The 18,452-nt window shown below is 39.4% G+C and overlaps 1 protein-coding gene across 6 annotated transcripts in view; it reads right to left on the bottom strand.

Moving 5' to 3' along the window:
* The window catches only part of CCDC7 (coiled-coil domain containing 7), a 154,177-nt gene that overhangs the window by 39,588 nt on the left and 96,137 nt on the right, over positions 1-18,452 (bottom strand). For 5 of the 6 annotated variants that reach the window (XM_081931350.1, XM_081931346.1, XM_081931351.1 and 2 more), the window contains 14 exons: positions 16,521-16,646; positions 15,680-15,799; positions 15,439-15,564; positions 14,154-14,273; positions 13,455-13,580; positions 12,585-12,704; positions 12,160-12,285; positions 9,747-9,866; positions 9,136-9,261; positions 6,646-6,765; positions 5,242-5,367; positions 4,071-4,178; positions 1,833-1,958; positions 982-1,101 (listed from right to left, as the gene is read on the bottom strand). In XM_081931350.1, coding sequence (XP_081787476.1) covers positions 982-1,101; positions 1,833-1,958; positions 4,071-4,178; positions 5,242-5,367; positions 6,646-6,765; positions 9,136-9,261; positions 9,747-9,866; positions 12,160-12,285; positions 12,585-12,704; positions 13,455-13,580; positions 14,154-14,273; positions 15,439-15,564; positions 15,680-15,799; positions 16,521-16,646 — 1,710 coding nt within the window. The remainder of the gene's footprint in view (positions 1-981; positions 1,102-1,832; positions 1,959-4,070; positions 4,179-5,241; positions 5,368-6,645; positions 6,766-9,135; positions 9,262-9,746; positions 9,867-12,159; positions 12,286-12,584; positions 12,705-13,454; positions 13,581-14,153; positions 14,274-15,438; positions 15,565-15,679; positions 15,800-16,520; positions 16,647-18,452) is intronic. The other variant, XM_081931349.1, reaches the window with a different exon arrangement.

The following is an 18,452-nucleotide window of genomic DNA, read 5'->3' as shown; positions in this document are numbered from 1 at the left end:
CGGCCTTCAGAAGAGGTCCAGGACCTCTTCTGAAGGCCGGCGGTGGGCGAAAGTCTTTGCTCCCGACGGCCAGCATTTTAAAAGCGGTCCTGGATAGCGGGAAAGCGCAGCGCAATTCCCTGCTATCTCGGACCGCTTTTAAAATGCTGGCGGTGGGGAGCAAAGCCTTTCGGCCCCCGCCGGCCTTCCTGGACCTCTTCTGGTTCCCGGAGATTTCCCTATGGGCTTTCTTCTTGCGAAGCAAGCCCATAGGGAAATTCGTCTTGCGGAACGACTCAAAAACGGAAAACTATTTCGTCTTGCGAGTTTTTCGTTTTGCGAGGCGTTCGTCTTGTGGGGCACCACTGTATATTATATTATATTATATTTTTCATGATTCCAAAACTACATTGTGACTGATAGGGTAAGTTTGTAAGTGCCTAGCAAAAATCTCCTAGAATTGTTTCCAGTTTCTTACCCAGAGGCACCTCTCTTATGTCATTGCTCAATACACAAGCGAATCCTTATTAAATCACACACACAAGATAATGTTGCTCTTGCAAAAGAACCACAGCAGCTATCCCTTCAGACATTTGGCAGGAGTCATGACCTCAGAAGGGGCAAACTTGCCAGTAAATTTCATCTACTTCCAGTCCACCCAAATATTTTAAAAGTTAAAGAGACAGTATTTTTATGGAAAAGATCACATTTCAGAGGTATCCACAACAAAAGTCCCTGGGTTCATTTGTTTGTAGTTTGATAGGCTTAATCCACTTTGGAGGGGCTGATATGCTTATAAACTTCATTTACCTCTGTCAAAAGGAAAAGGTTATAGTTTTTTATCCTCCAAAAAGTGAATGAAGAAGAGGAAAAAGTGGACTTTGAGAAATAAGTTGAATCAAGCAACCCACAAAGCACCTTGGACCAAAGGAATCTGTTTTACAAAATGCCAAATTTGGGTATGTAGCAAGTCTTGTGCTGCTGCACGCTCCTAAAACATACCACTGTCAGTGCCTGGATGCAGAGCAGCAAGCGCCTGAGCTTCCTGTAGCTGTTTCCGATTGAATGCCAAACTTTCCAGTATCAGAGATTTCTTCTCCGATAGTTCATATAATTCATTTTCTGAAAAATGAAATGTTTTTAAAATTTAAATCATGGTTAAATCACTTGAAAAATATCATACGTTGAAAAGATGAAGAAACTTGTGCAAAAATGAAATCTTTAATTTAAAATAAAAACTTAATCCGTCAGTACAGATCTTAAGACATGATAAGCGAGACAAATGAAAACCTTCTGGAAAGATAACAAAGTAATTTCCCAGGGTCAATGCTGTCCCCTCGCCCTCTTCAATTTAAAAAGTAGTTCCCCCCACCAAGCTCAGCACTCACAATAGAAATGGCTACCGCACCCATCATTTTACTACTGCAATTACCATCTTTTGAGGCAATAAATATGATGGTGGTGGCTGCAGTCATTTTCTTCCAGCCTTCTATAGTGAGCACTGGGCTGAGCACTGTCAGCTATCTTTGCTGCTCCTGGGTAAAATTATGAGGACATGTTTCAAGTAGGGGCAGGCAGTGGCAATCTTTCTGGTGCTCTCCAGAGAGCAGCTAAGCAGCTTCTACAGAAGCCACTACTATATTAATTTATGCCGGGGGGGGCATCCAGGTGGTACAGGTAGGGAGACAGGACAGGTTGTCTACAGCTCTCTTAAACTTGACAGCAGCCCTGCCCTAGAAATGACACAGAAGTGCCAGGCAAGACCCAAGGCCCTTTCTACCTCTTTTCAGATAACTTTTTATTGAAACAACAAAAAGTGACTGTAGACAGAAGGTCATTTATTCTCAACTTACCACTAGGTGACACAGTTATAGGCGCCACTGAAACATGACGCTGTGCCTTTTGTATATCATGCATAGTTGCCTCTAGATCGGCAGCCAAACGTTGTTTTTGCTCAGCAAGCTGCTTCCGTTTCTCCTCTAAAAAATAATTTTAATTGGGTGGCATGCATATTTGTGGTACGACAAGGTTAAAGTTCATAAATCGTTCAAAAACCATATTGTCAGAAGGGCAATTTTTATGGTCTGGTCAAAATATAAAGACTTATTGGAGAGTAAAACTCCGAGGTGGCTCTCACCGATGGAGGCCAAAGCACGTAAAAGACTTAATATGGAGGCCCATTGGCCTAAATATTGGGAAATAATTGAAAAAATTGGAGATAAATGGAGGTTGCAGAGTATGGAAAAGTTAAAAAACAAGGTGCGAGATTGGTTGCATTATGCTCAAATCCAGGAAGTTTTTAAAGCGGACAAAAAAGTGGGTTTCCAGGAGGAAAAATCGAAACTAGAGACAGAGTTGCTTGAGCCAAAATCTAAGTTAATTTCAAGAATGTACAACTTGCTGCTTAAATGGAATACACAGGATGAGATTGTTAAATCCTCCATGATAAAGTGGGCGCAGGACTTGGGGCACAACATTATGTTTGAAGACTGGGAAAGGTTATGGAACACCGGAATGAAATTCACGGCATGTAGTGCCTTGAAGGAAAATATTATGAAAATGACATACCGGTGGTACATGACCCCAGTCAAGCTTGCAAAGATATATCACCTGTCTGATAATAAATGTTGGAAATGTAAAGAGGAGGAAGGGACATTTCTACACCTCTGGTGGACCTGCCCGAAGGTGAAGGCCTTCTGGGAGATGATACATAATGAACTAAAAAAGGTGCTTAGACTCACCTTACCTAAGAAACCGGAGGCCTTCCTCCTGGGCATGGTAGACCAGAGGGTGGCTAAGAAAGATAGAACTTTCTTTATGTACGCTACTACAGCAGCAAGGATCTTGATGGCAAAGCACTGGAAGACACAAAATCTACCCACACTGGAAGAATGGCAGACGCAGCTGATGGATTATATGGAACTGGCTGAAATGACTGGCAGAATTCGAGACTCGGGAGAAGAAGAAACGGAGGAAGTTTGGGAAAAATTTAAGGACTATTTGAAAAAGCATTATAAGTTGTATGAATGTTAAAAAATGCTTCTTTCTAGGAAATTATAGCTTCAGTATCGGTAAATCTTTGAATTGGTAAATAAGGCACAACAAGACAGAAGTGGTGTAATGAAATAATTTTATTGTGTTGAAACTAAAAATTAATGGATTCGGATTGAAATGTTTAGAGACCAGATATCACGATAAAATGGAAGATATATTATTATGTTTAAAATAAGTCAACAAATTGCTGAGGTTTTGGTTTTACAGAGAAAGCAGTGTCCGGAAGATGGGGGGAGTCCACTAGATTTATGGAAACATGTATTTGGAATTTGAATTTTGTATATTATAAATCTAATAAAAATTATATATAAAAAAAAAAATAATTTCAGACCAAATTTTGTGACAAAATATTAATTTGCCTTCATTTAGTACCTTAATTAATTTACTGCACTATATATAATAGCACAATTAGCATTCAGTATCTAAAATATTTAATATAAATGAGCATATTATATATTGCTCACTGAATGTTCAGATATTAATTGCCTGATTCAGATGTAACACTAAACTATGGTTTGTCTTGACATATAATATTGTATAAAAACATGCAATGATTCTTACTGATGTAGCATATTAAACATATGTATTAATAGGAAGATAAGATTTGAGTTACGATGGCTATTATGTGAAAACAGAACTACTAAGAAACAAAATATAAGAATGAGAATGCTCTGCGAAACTCCAAAATTCATAGAAGCAGTAAAGAATCATATGGGGAGGGGAATCATAAACTGGCCAATGAGGACCGAACATGTTCACTAGCCACAGAATACTGACTGTGTGTTGGAGGAGAATGGAAACCCAAGGAGGGGAGGGGAGGGAATGGAGTCTCCTGAAAGAAAGCATAGCTGTCTGGCTGGAATAATGAACAGGAACAGCCCACACTGCAACATTTTGTTGCAGAACCCACATGTATACAGATATAGAAACAAACAGCTATAGGCATTAAAAACCTACTTGGCAATTGAAAAACCTTAATTCCAAATGCACATGTTTAATATTATAGTTGAAAAAAGGAAAAATGACAGCATACATACCACCAACAATACCAGATTGGGTTGCTGCAAGAGCCTGTGCTTCCTGCAGCCCTTTCAAATTTTGCAGTAACATTTGTTTCTTCTCTGACAGTGCATATAACTCTTTTTCTGGGGGGAAAAAGAAAAATGGTTTTGAATCATATATTGAAAAACAGTTTCCAATGTCCTCAATGCTGATAAAGTTACATAAATGAATAAATCTATTAAAAATGCATCGTTTCATAAAAATGGCAAATGCCTTCTTCATTTGGCAATGCATAAAATTCAAGTAGATAAATAGGTACCACTCCAGGCGGGAAGGTAAATGGCGTTTCCGTGCGCTGCTCTGGTTCACCAGAAGCGGCTTAGTCATGCTGGCCACATGACCCAGAAACTGTACGCCAGCTCCCTCGGCCAATAAAGTGAGATGAGCACCGCAACCCCAGAGTCAGCCACGACTGGACCTAATGGACCTTTGCTTTATCTTAAGATTTAAGAAGTTAAAACTAATTATTCAGGAAAATAGCAAAGAATATAAAGTGGGCTTAAAGCTCTGATATGTAATACCACTCACATCCACTATGATGAACAGAGGTCTGTAAATATGGGCTTCGTAGGAACATATAGAACATTTCCAGACAGTACAAGGACCTCTCTGCTCTAAGTAAACCCTGAGATTACTTTGATTAGCAAAAATAGTGTCCATCCTCAATGCTTCCAAATCAATACAAACATAAAACCTCTCAGTCTGATAATCACCACCACCCAGTAACACCTCCCCACTTTCTTTCTTAGTTTTTAGCATTGGCTAAAAGCTCATCCAATTTATCGAGCTGCAAGCTGGCTGGGATGAATGCAGGGCTCTCCACTGAAATTTGATATGGGCATGCTACTCCAGGCTCCTTCAGGAGAAAGGGTGGGATATAAATTCAAAAAAGAAATTACAGTGATGTTAACCTATCCGGCTGCTGCATCTAATGGACTCTGCTTTGTTTCCTGTAGTTGGAGGAAGGTGACATTCCCACTGGGGCTCAATCCAGGCACAGAAGAAGGCTGTCAGACTGATGTCTTCTATACCTCAGTGTCAACGGTTTCAGTTTTAACAGTGATGGGATAACTGGGCTTTGAACTTTGAAACAGTATGCATGTTAAATTCCCTTTTAATATTCAAGGTCATTTATTCCCTACTTACCAGCAGGTTTCCTAAACAGAGCTTTTTCTGAAGCCTGGCGATGGGCTTCCAATATATCTTCTGCAGTTGCATCTAGTTCTTTAGTCAAACGCTTTCTTTCTTCAGTCAGTTCCTCTAGTTTACGCTCTATTAAAAATTCACATCAATTCATAATAAAACATTTAATATGTGCTAAAATAACTACACTAAATATAATAGTGCAATTAGTATTTAATATCTCAAAATTTTAGAGACTAATGCTTAACATTTATAGAGCACTTCTATCATTCCATGTACATTACATTGGAGGTGGTGAATGTTAGGCCCATGAGCAGTGGTGGCCAAACTTGGCCCTCCAGCTGTTTTGGAACTACAATTCCCATCATCCCTGACCACTGTAGTCCAAAAATAGCTGGAGGGCCAAGTTTGGCCACCACTGCCCTAGAGCTAAATGCTGCCTTCCAATCCTCTTCAAGCTCTTGAGATTCTCCCAGGGCCACACCTGCCACCAGCTCTAATTTGTGCTCTTCTCAAGCAGTTTTGCATGGCCAGAATGTGCTCTTGAACTGTAACAATGCATCTTTGCATGGATTAGGAGAACTAAGCACAGAAGGATCAGTGAGACCTGCTGGCACCATCCTAGTCCCTGCCTGATCTGCTCTGCTCTTCCAGCCAGTGAGAGAGAGTGATTTTCTCACTGCACCAGCTGCAGGAGAAATGCTAAGAGCCCTTTGTATATCACCTTCACAGACCTGATGAAGGCCTTTGACCTTGTCAGCTGAAAATGACACTTCACAAAGCTCAACAAGATAGGATGCCAACCTAAGATTCTCAAGATGATTGTGTCCTTCCACAACAACATGCGTGGCACCGTCCAATATGACGGCTCATCCCCAGATGCCTTCCCTATAATGAGCAGTGTGAAACAGGGCTGAATACCCACCCCAACCCTCTTTGACATATTCTTCTCCCTATTGCTCTCATATGCCTTCAGCTCAACTGAAGATGGTGTGTACATCCATATGAAGTGACCTGGCACATCTCCACACCAAAACAAAAGTGCAGCAGATCCTTACCTGAGAGATGTTGTTTGCAACCTTGATAGCACACTCCGAAGAAGCTCTACAGTGACTCATCAACCATTTTGCCCAAGCCTGCATAAAATTTGGCCCTACCATCAGCCTGATGAAGACCAACATCTTGGGTCAGGACCTCACCAGCACTCTATGAATCAGCATTGGTGACCACACACTTGAGGTGGCAGACTATTTTGTTTAATTGGATTCCACTATAACTTCAGTAATCTCTCCATCAATGCTGAGCTGGACAAACGTATTGGCAAGGCAGCTAAGGCGATGGCTTGCCTCTTCAACTAAATATATTTAAGATTGTAATTAAAAGCATTAGTGATCACAGCCCACTTACCACTGATAATTCCTGGCTGGGTAGCTACAAGAGCCTCAGCTTCTTGTAGCTTTTCCCAGTTGGATTCCAAATCTGCCTGCAACTGCTGCTTCTTCTCCAAGAGATCATAGAACTTCCTTCCTGTGAACAGAAATATTTCAGAATTGCCCCTTGAAAAACTATTTCAAATGTCCTTATTTCTAGCATATTAGCATAAAATAAATAAAAATCATTTTAAAAACTTGATTATTTCATAGAAATACATTGCAGATTGCATATATGAAAGGATGAAGAAGCTAACTGAAATCATTCTGGAAGTATACCAAAGTGGCCCCCAACACAACATTCACTACAGGAGCTTATGAGAAATCATGTTGTCCTGATATAAGGGCATAAGAAACAGACTAATCCTGAAGTCACTGAATATTTATATTCCCATCCACAAAACACTTAGATGAGGGAATAAAGGCAATATATAAATGTAATAAAACAAGATAAAATAATCCATCTGGACAACTAAACCAATCCTCATTACCACAGTTTTTCCTCCTTCCTTCCAATCCCTCTTCATTGTAAGCTGTATCTTTTAGATTGTAAAGACTTTTCTGGCTGAAAAGTAAGCTATAAATTCTTTTAAATAAATAATGAATAATCTATCTTCTGTAGCTTCATAAATTAAAAACATGAAACTCTGGAGTTTCTCATTATTTTTAATCTATAAGGATTGCCTCCCAATGTGTCAGAGAAAAAGCATGGAAAACAGATGGGAAACTGAAATGAAAGTTACTGAATGTGATATAAATGCAATGCACACAGTGAACTATCAAAAGTGAAGATGGCTGTAAGAGCATTAATTTCAAGGTATAAAATTGCCTAATTGTGCAACTACCAGTAACTCTTTTTTGTTTGAGGGTGTGCAGAATTTAATTTTTGAGACCAAAAAAGTGAACATTTCCTCATAAAGGCTGTGGAAAGTGATAAAATTTGAGAAGTACTGACCTGGAGTGAAGAACACTTTTGCTACAAAATGAGTGGTGTTTTAATCAATCAATCATTATTAGTTGTATTTTATTCTGTTTTTATATTGCAAAGGAATCATAGAATTGTAGAGTTGGAATGGACCCTAAGGGTCATCTAGTCCAACCACCTGCATGCAGGAATCTCAACTTGATCATACATGACAGAGGGCCATCAAACCTCTGCTTTAAAACCTCCAAGGAAAGAGAGTCCATTACTTCTCCTTGGAGTCTGTTCCACTGTGATACAATTCTTACTGTCAGAACATTCTTCCTGATGTTTAGTCAGAATCTCCTTTCTTGTAGCTAGAAGTCATTGGTTTGGGCCCTATCTTCTGGAGCAGGAAAAAACAAGCTAGCTCCATCTTCCATGTGACAGCCATTTAGATATTTGAAGATGGCTATCATATCTTCTCTCAGTCTCATCTTTACCAGGCCAAACATATGCAATTCCTTCAACCATTCTTCATGAGGCTTGGTTAACAGACCATTCAGCATCTTGGTCATCCTTCTCTGTACGAGTTCCAGCTTGTCAAGATCCTTCTTAAATTGTGGTGCCCAGAACTGGACAGAGAACCTCAGGTGTGATCTGACTAAGGCAGAATAGAGCGGGACTATTACTTCCCTTGATTGGAACACTATACCTCTGTTGATGGAGCCTAGAATAGCATTAGGTTTTCTTGCTGCTGCATCACACTTTTGACTCATGTTACCCTTGGGGTTTACTAAGAGCCCTAGATCCTTTTCACATGTACTACTGGCAAGCCAGGTATCCCCCATCTTATATTGGTGCAGGTGGTTATTCCTGCCTGTGCAGAATGTTACATTTGTCCCTATTGTTAGTTAGTTTTGACCCAGTTCTCCAATCTGTTAAGGTCATTTTGAACCCCATTCTGTCTTCTGTGGCATTAGCTAGTCCTCTCAGTTTGGTCTCATCTGCAAATTTGATTAGCATCCCCTCAATTCCTTCGTCCAAGTCATTTATAAAGATGTTGAACAACAACAGTCCCAGGATAGGACCCTGCAGTACCGCACTTGTCACTTTTTTCCAGGCTGATGAGGAATCGTTAGTGAGTACTCTTTAAGTTCAGTCAGTCAACCAGCTACAAATCCACCTAACTGTTATCTTGTCCAGTCCACATTTTGCCAGCTTCTCTGCACAAATATCTTGGGGGACTTCATCAGAAGCCTTACTGAAATAAAGATACACTACGTCCATAGTAGTCCTCTGATCTATCAAGCTTGTAACTAAGGAAAAGAATAAGTGAGATTAATCTGGCACAACTTGTTTTTGAGAACCCCATGCTGGATCTTAGTAATCACAGCTTCCCTTTTTAAGTGCTCACAGACCTAAAACTTATCCAAGAACAATGAAAAGGGACTCACTTGATTAACTTCTACTCCTGCTCTTCACATTGATAACAGGGGTCTTGAAACACTGAAGTAATACTATGAATACCATAGTATTATACATCATTCATTATTATCTACCTACCAGTGGGTGTTTCAATCAGAGCCCTTTCTGAAGCACGGCGTTCAGCATTTCGCATATTGTTCATAGTTTCCTTTAGATCTTGAGTCATGAGTCTTCTTTCCTCAGTGAGCTGCTGTAGTTTATGTTCTACAAAATAATAATTAATGTATGCTGAAAAAACTACACAAAATATTATTATGCAACACGTATGTAGCATTAACTGGGTTTTTTAAAATAAATATTTACATTTATAATGCTAGTTGCTCAAATTCCATCATACATCTTATCTCAGTAATCAGAACAGCAGCCTTCTAGACTCATCAGTATGAATAAGCCATGTTAGCATTTAAGCTCAATTGTATTGAAATGACCTGAAATCCAAAGTAGATATGTTTTAAAAGTATATCTAACAACATGAAATATTCCTTCCAGTAGCACCTTAAAGACCAACTAAGTTAGTTCTTGGTATGAGCTTTCGTGTGCATGCACACTTCTTCACGAAAGCTCATACCAAGAACTAACTTAGTTGGTCTTTAAGGTGCTACTGGAAGGAATTTTTTTTGTTTTGACTATGGCAGACCAACACGGCTACCTATCTGTAACTGAAACATGAAATATTACAGCAAACGTACCACTGATACTGCCTGGTTCAGTAGCTGCAAGTGTCTGAGCTTCCTGTAGCTCTTTCCAATTGGATTCCAAGTTGGCCTGTAAACGCTGCTTCTTAACAGCCAATTCAAATAATTCTTTTTCTGTGAACAGAAATGTTTTTGAGTTATGTCTTCAAAAACAATTTCAAGTGTCCTTATTGGTCACAAAGTCACACAAGAAAAATATACTCAAAAACTTAACTATTTCAAAGAAATGGAAAAAACTTTCCATCTGTAATTGCAGATTAGACATTTTAAGGAAGAAAGGCTAAAGGAAATGATTGTGAAATATTGCAAAGCAACTTTTTGTGAACTTAAGCCTATGAAAATGTCTACTATATTGACAGACGTATGCGCCAGAATCTAGGGCATAGATCTGCAAATATGCCTGTGAAGGTGTGGCTCCACCTGTGCTGAGGCACACCTCGCACCCGGCATGCCACAATGTGCCAAGGAGCCTCGCACCCACACTCCCCAGACTTTCGCCTCTTGGCTAGAAGACAGGGTTTCCCCCTGACCTTTTGGAGATATGGAGGTAACGTTCCGCTTGTGCTGAGGCACACCTTGCACCCTGTATGCCACAGCGTGCCAAGGAGCCTCACACCCACTCTCCATGAACTTGTGGCCTCTTGGCTAGCAAACAGGGTTATTCCCCTGACCATTTGTCCTCTCACATATTTGGTTACTAGACATAACGCTTGGCTGGAGCATGACCAGGGACGCAGATGTAATCAAGTATCGCGGAACATTTTAGGGAAACACCTGCTAACACGTGTATTTGATAATGCTGGAAATGTGCTTAGATGGAAACACATCATGTTCAGAGTGGTTTCACTACTATTTCCAATTGTTGACTTCTGCTAATAAAAAGAGGCTCTGCGAGGCTTGCATTTCAGCTTGCTCCTGCACAGGTCACTTGCATCCAACCTCCCATCATCCTTCGTTATTCCTACATATGCCACCATCACCTCCTAAAACACACAAGAGAACTTGCCAGCCATGGTACTAGGTGATTTCTGATCCTCTTGTATCTGTTCACTGGTAATGCTAAGCCAAATTACACTTCAGTAGGAACAAGCAAGCATGCTGATGCACATTCAGAAAATGGCAGCCACTTTGGTGCTCCCCTGGTCCTCTTCCTGCTGTGTTACCAGGAGCTAAGCCATGGTTTGGCTTAATGTTCTGTGCAAACCTGGACTCATAGTTTGTTTCACTTTAGACAAACCATAAACAGTAACCATGGTTTGTACTTGGCTTACTGCTCATGATTTACTGTTTATGGTTTGCTGCTCAAGGTTTATTTGGGGGAGTCAAACTCCAAGGCCAGATTCACACGTAATTGTAAAGCCAAACTATGGTTTAGATCTTGGTAGTGCAGAAGCATGATTGGGAAAGCAACAAATATTTTCTAAATGAAAATGAAAAGTGAAGGGAGGGAGGGAGACTTTGCCACCAGAATAAGACTGTTTCCACCCTCTAGTCATAGGAGCCTTCATAGGGGAACTTTCTAGAGGAACTGTGAGGGGAGAGGGGCTATATTTGACATTAGTGGGGGGGATGATAATGGTTGGTTTTTTAAAAAAGTTATATTGTTTATTAGGCAATTCAACAATACTACTGTATTTAAAATGTTTGTTTTTATGTGAATCACTTGGAGCACAGATTTTTTGTGGGAAACGTAGTACATAAATAAACTGACATAGAGGTCCAGGACATTTGTTCAGGAACATCACTCACTTGCTTTAGTTGTTGCATTTTTGTCAACATACATCAGGACAGGAGTACCCAGGGTGGTATAGTGGTGTGGTAAGGTAGTCACTGCTGTTTACTCTGATAGTGTGATGATAGGACCAGGATATAGTAAGGTTGAAGTTGCATGAATATTCTGGTAGGAGCATCAGATTGGCTCTGCCAATGCGTCCATAAAGCCACAGTCTGGTTATCATCCTGCCTATCCTGATACAGTGTTGCAGCAGCTGCCATTGTGCTGCCCACTCTTGATTAAATGTTTGGTGTTTTTTTCAAAAACTATACATCTTTTATTGTCTTCATACCATCAAATTGTTCAAATTGAGCTCTTTATAAAGTGCAATACTGTTCCTTTAGTTAAATAGTTAACTAAAGTTAACTTAAGTTTAGTTAAATAGAAAAATAGTTCGTGCTATTTTTCTAGAAAAAGTGGTGCTGGAATCCACCATGAACACCTCCCTTGTCCTCTAGTGGTAACTGTGTCTACCTGAGAGGTGCTGGAACTAAGTTTCGATGAGTTCTGGCTGGGAAAAAGCCGTGACCAGTGTTACTTCAAGTTACGCAGTCATGATTGGGCTTGCAATACTGCAGCAATATGCATGCTAGGTGCATTTCAAATACTGTATGTATTTCATTCCATACATACCAACAGGTGGTTCAAATCGAAGTGCTTCAGAGGTACGGCGCTGTGCTTTTTGTATACTTGAAACTGTTGAATTTAGGTCCGCAGTCAAATTTCTTCTTTGCTCAACAAGCTCCTGTAATTTATGCTCTAAAAATAATTTCAGATAATTTCATACTCAATTTAAATATATTCTGAAATTACTAAAACAACAACAGTGCAATTAATATGTAACATTACAAGCAAATTTTAAATAGTAATATTTAATTTTATATGCTAGTTGAATGATTGAATTACTTCATATTCATAAACACAGTGTGTCACTTCTAATTTTTTTTTAAATTATATGTTTTTATAATATATTTTAAAAATCTAATAAATAAAATAATTTATAAAGAAGGAGGTATAAGTCAAGCCATTCATAGTATGAAAAATCACAGAAAACCTACCATTAACACTGCCTGGTTCAGCAGCTGCAAGAGCCTGGGCTGCTTCTAGCTCTTTCTGGTTGGATTCCAACTTTTCCTGCAACAATTCCTTTTTTGCTGACAGTTCATACAATTCAATCTCTGCAAAAAGAAATGGTTTGCAATCATCTATTGAAAACAGTTTAATGTGATCATTCCTTATCAGGTTTGATAAAATCCAAAAGGGTTGGATAACATGCAGAAGTATTCATAAATGGTAATTTTCTTTAAAAATTACAAATTACTTCATTTGTCAATGACTATTGCAAGACAAAGTGAAGGAGTTAAACAAAATTGATTTGGGAATGTAGCAAAGTAACTTCAAGAGGTTTTAAATCTCTGAGAATCCACCATGATGATCTGTGAGAGAAGTGTGAAAAGATGGGCTCCTTAGGATGTCTGAGGGGAGCACAAAGTCCACCCTCTTTCTTTCAAGTTAATGTTTTGTTACAGCAGCAGCAGAATGGAATCAGGATGGTTAATGTACATAGTGTACTTCACATACATATTTATCACTGAAATGAAGGAGGATGGGGGGAAAGTGAGCACTTCCTAGTAAATTATCTGCCAGAAGATAAAATTTGAACAGACCTGAGGGTTTAGACCACCTCTGTCACACCTCTGTTTTAGTGAATTTATTAACTAATCATTAATAATTGTTTATATACCATTTGCAAACTGCAAAGTTATTAACAAGATTTAAAACTGAATCAGGAACAATGGGAGGATACATGGTTTATGTCTCCTCTTCCTCTGATGTTTACATTGGTGATAGGGGATGCAACTGTCTTGCAACACTTGAGGCAATATGAATACGGTGATATAAACTATATAATATTAATCATTAACTACCAGGGACTTGTTTCAGCTGAGCCCCTTCTGAAACACGTCGTTCAGCATTTTGCATATCATGTATAGTTTCATTTAGATCTGCAGTCAAGTGTCTTCTATGTTCAATGAGCTGCTGTAGTTTATGTTCTACAAAATAATTAAAGAACAACACATTACAAATAATAACGTATGCTTTAAAAACTACACAAAATATTACTATGCAATTGGTATGCAGTATTATACCAGAAATCTTAAATATCAGTATTTGCATTTATAGTGCTAGCTACTCAAATTAAGTCATACACCTTATCTCAGTAATAAGAGCAGCTTTCAAAGACTCATCAATATTAAACAATTACATGGTAAGATGTATCTGAAGAAACTGTTTCAGAGAGACTGAATTGTAACATCATTATTCTTAACAAGAAACCTATTCTGATAAGTATCGATAAATATGGTTTCTAAAACCTGGCTTTTATGATGATTAAACTTTTATTTTGAACCACAATACCTTTGTATACAAACAAGCAATGGTCCTTATTGACATGGTGTAGCATATTAGAATATGCAAGTCTTATAGGAAAAAACAATCCTCTACACTCACACAAAGCCCCATTAAAATTGAACATAATCTTAACTGTAAGAAATACCTTAAATCCACATTTTAAATTTACATTTTAAAACTGTAGCTGATAACATGAGAAACCACAGCAAACATACCGCTGATACTGCCTGGTTCAGCAACTGCAAGAGCCTGAGCTTCCTGGAGCTCTTTCCAATTGGATTCCAAGTTGGCCTGTAAAAGCTGCTTCTTAACAGCTAGTTCAAATAATTCTCTTTCTGTGAACAGAAATGTTTTTGAGTTATCTTTTGGGGGTGAAATTCAAGCATCCTTATTTAGTCACAAAAGCTTGTAATACAGTGGTACCTCGGGTTAAGAACTTAATTCATTCTGGAGGTATGTTCTTAACCTGAAACTGTTCTTAACCTAAAGGACCACTTTAGCTAATGGGGCCTCCTGCTGCCACTGCGCCACCGCTGCACGATTACTGTTCTCATCCTGAAGCAAAGTTCTTAACCCAAGGTAATATTTCTGGGTTAGCGGAGTCTGTAACCTGAAGTGTATGTAACCCGAGGCACCACTGTACAAAGAAAGATTCTCAAAAGCTGCCTTATTTCATAAAAATGATAAATCAACTTTTTCATCATATGAATATTTATTGATCCTCTTCACCCCACCCACAAGGGAGCCCCTCAAATCCAGCATAAAATTGTAAGTCACATATGTGCCTGCCTTCTCCTCCACCATGTCAGTAAAGAAGCTAAAGCAGCAGTTGGTGGACAGGCTGCAGTGCAGTGAAAGCAGCCTGAGAATAGAAGCACTGCTAGACCTCCTAGTCAGCCTCTACACTGAGTGCAGCCATGACTCATTGCTCCAGAGGGAAAGGCTCACCTCAGACTTTGAGTGGGAATGGACTTCCTAAATATTGAGAGTGACGTGGAAGAGTTCCTCATAAACAGCACCTGGTCCGGCTCTTAGGAGTCAACATCTACCTTACCATCTCCACCAGTGCCTACTACCCAGTTCAGCATCAGATTGAACTGGCTTAACCATGGGAATTATGTGTACTTTAATGAACTGAACAGAGTGAAAGAATGTGAGTCATGGGGGCGTAGGGAGTGTGTGTATGAACTTAACAGTGCTTAGCTTATTTTTTTTAGTTGCCCTTTTGATAATGTTATCATTGTTTTATAGTTTATAAATGCCATATAGATTTGTTAATCATATAATATGTATTTTGCTATAATTGTAAAGTTTAGCTTAATTTTTAGTTGTTTTTTAGATTGTAACTATTTCACTGATGATTTCTTAATTCTCTGATGTAGTGCAATCCATGCAGGATGGAAAGGTGTCTCCTCTCTCTGACAGGCACAGTGACGATCGGGCTTGCAACACTGAAGCAGGTGCATTTCAAAAACTATTTATCTTTCATACCATACATACCTGCAGGTGCTTCAAGTGCAGCTCTTTGTGAAGCACGGCGTTGTGTTTTTTTAATATTGTATACTGTTGCTTTTAGTTCTGCAGTCAGTTTTTTTCTTTGCTCAGCAAGCTCCTGTAGTTTATGCTCTAAAAATAATTCCACACTATATCAGACCAAACTTTGATATACATTAATGAAGCATTAAGCATCTAAAAGTGTATAATGGTTGCTTGCAAGTTTGATAAATCATAGCAAACCTACCACTGACACTGCCTGGTTCAGCAGCTGCAAGAGCCTGGGCTTCTTCTAGCTCTTTCTGGTTGGCTTCCAACATTTCCTGCAACATTTCCTTCTTAATTGATAAACTGTACAATTCCATTTCTGCAAAGAGAAATTTGGAATCATTTTTGGAATCATTTTTTGAAAACAGTTTAAAAGGCAAAAATTATTCATAAATTATATTTTTATTACAAAATTATAAATAATGTCTTCATATTCCGTGTTCTGGAACTATAGCAAAGTAACTGTAAGAAGTTTTAGCTTTCTGAGAATCCACTATGATCTATGACATATATCTGAAAAGATGGACCCCAAAGTCCAAGTTGAGCACAATGTGCTCCTCTGCCCCCTGCAGTTAATGCTTTGTTTATCTGTCATATTTCTTTCAATAAGAAAGAGGAGGCTGTGCACAAATCCTCTTTGAGAACCAGTGTGGTGTAGGGGTTAAGAGCGGTAGACTCGTAATCTGGTGAACCGGGTTCACGTCTCCGCTCCTCCACATGCAGCTGCTGGGTGACCTTGGGCTAGTCACACTTCTTTGATGTCTCTCAGCCCCACTCACCTCACAGAGTGTTTGTGGTGGGGGAGGAAGGGAAAGGAGAATGTTAGGCGCTTTGAGACTCCTTCGGGTAATGATAAAGCGGGATATCAAATCCAAACTCTTCTTCTCTTGTATTCCTCACCCGAACTCTCCTTAAGCTTCAAAGTGGCTAACAAAAATTCTTCCGGGAACAGTGGAAAGATGCTAAATTTATGTCTCATTGTATCTCCACATTGATGACAGCGGCACAACTGTCTTGCAACAAAACAATTATTTGCCTACCAATAGGTGGTTCCTGCTGAGTCCTTTCTGCAGCACGACGTTCAGCTTTTTTAACATCATGCACAGTTTCCCTTAGATCTGCAATCAAGTGCTTTCTTTGCTCAGTGAGCAGCTGCAGTTTATGTTCTAAAAAATAATTACAGGCCAATTCATAATAAAGTAATAATATATGTTGAAAAAACTTCTCAAAATACAACGATGCAATTGATATGTTAACACTATCTGGAAATTTTAAAAATTAAAATTTGCATTTATAATACTAGTTGTTCAAATTACTTTATATACATTATCTCAGTAATCAAATAATTGTAATTACCTAAAGCAATGGTTCCCAATTCGTGGTCCATGGATCCTAAACCACCCAGGGGGTCCACAGACCCTTAACATAACAAGAACTACCGGGGACTTCCGGGTCGGCGCCATCGCCGAATGGCGGGCTCCCTCCGAGCTCCGGAGGGAGCCTGCTCGGCAGGGGCTGGGTCCTACCGCACCGGCGATGCGGGGACCCTTAAAAACCACGGCCACGGAGGCCGTGGACATGGAGACTCGGCTGGCACCGTCAGCGCCCTCTCGATTCGTGAAGGAGCCTTTTTAAAGGCTACGGATCGGGTGCCGGGGAGGAGCGTGGTGCTTTGAGTCCTCTGCTATCCCTGCCGAGCGCAGCCGCATGCCATCCGGCGGAGAGCGCTGACTTCTTCTATTGAAAATTTGGACCCAAAAGAAGAACCCGTGAGTAATTGGAATATGGACTAAAAAGAGGGATAAATTTTTAGAATTTGGAGCGAACGGGGGAGGTGGAAAAAAGGAAGTCAGCCCCCCCCAAATTGTAGAAGAGCCAAAACAAAGGACTGGATAACTAAGATCGAGAGGAACCTTATCTTGCCGAACTAGCAACTTCGCGAGGGAAATTTATAAGATTGAGCTGGAGGAGAAAAGTGGAATTCGGATTAAAAAGCAACCCCCCCGGAATCCCTGGAGCGATTCGTGAAAATGCCTGGAGAAGAATAACGGAGGTTTTGACAGCTGTCAAAGAGCTGTCAAAACGGAAGAATGAAATTGAGACTTTGTTATGAGGACTTTGCCGGTTACATTTGTTATAAATTGGAGATAAATTGTTTCAAATAAGGATTTATAAGTTATTTGGACTGGCGGATGTGATCTGGAAGGGAACTTTGTTATTGTAATCCACCTAGAGGAGCTGAGGGACATTGCATGTGTTTTCGACGGGAAACTTGAACAGTTGGATAGAACTTTTAATCTCCTGGGAAACTGCAGAAATGGAACATTATTTTGTCTACAGAGGCCTACACTTTACTGGAAACAATGGATTAATCTGTTGAAAAATGAAAGGAACATGATGTAATGTTTTGCTCCTGAATAACAAGCCTCTGTAGAGACACTAGAAGCCTTTGGAAAAAGAACATTTCTGTGAGGGAACAGGGAAGTAAAAAGGAGGAGAGTGATTGACAAGAACAAGGAAACAACAAGAACTGGACAGAACTGGAGTGGGAACATTAGGGATATCCAGATTTGACAAGCTTATGGATATAAAATTGGAGTTTATACTCCTGGATATAAAAATCTGGATAGAAGAAATGGGCCCCCTTTGATAGACTCCTTCTATGATTGGACATCTGTAATTTAAAAAAAAGACCGGTAAAGAACCAGAGGGATGTGGGTTTAGTGAAATGTGGGTTCATCAGGAAGACATTAGAAGTGGAGGGATAGGAGAAACGCAACAGGGAAAGAGGGGAGGGAAATTTGGAATCCAAAGGTTGTAAAATTATTGTTTGTTTTTATTCTATTTTCATCTGTATTATAATTTGAAAGGGGGGAACTCGTGGAAGGGAATAGGTCGACCTTAGGGGATGGAAATTTGGATAAATTGAGTTATTGATGATGAGTGTATTTTGGGAATAAGAATTTGTTGAA

The sequence above is a fragment of the Podarcis melisellensis genome, assembly GCF_964234715.1.
Source record: "Podarcis melisellensis genome assembly, chromosome: 12".
NCBI lineage: Eukaryota > Metazoa > Chordata > Lepidosauria > Squamata > Lacertidae > Podarcis > Podarcis melisellensis.
The sequence above is the reverse complement of the archived record's forward strand: the minus strand, read 5'-3'. Positions and strand labels throughout refer to the sequence as shown.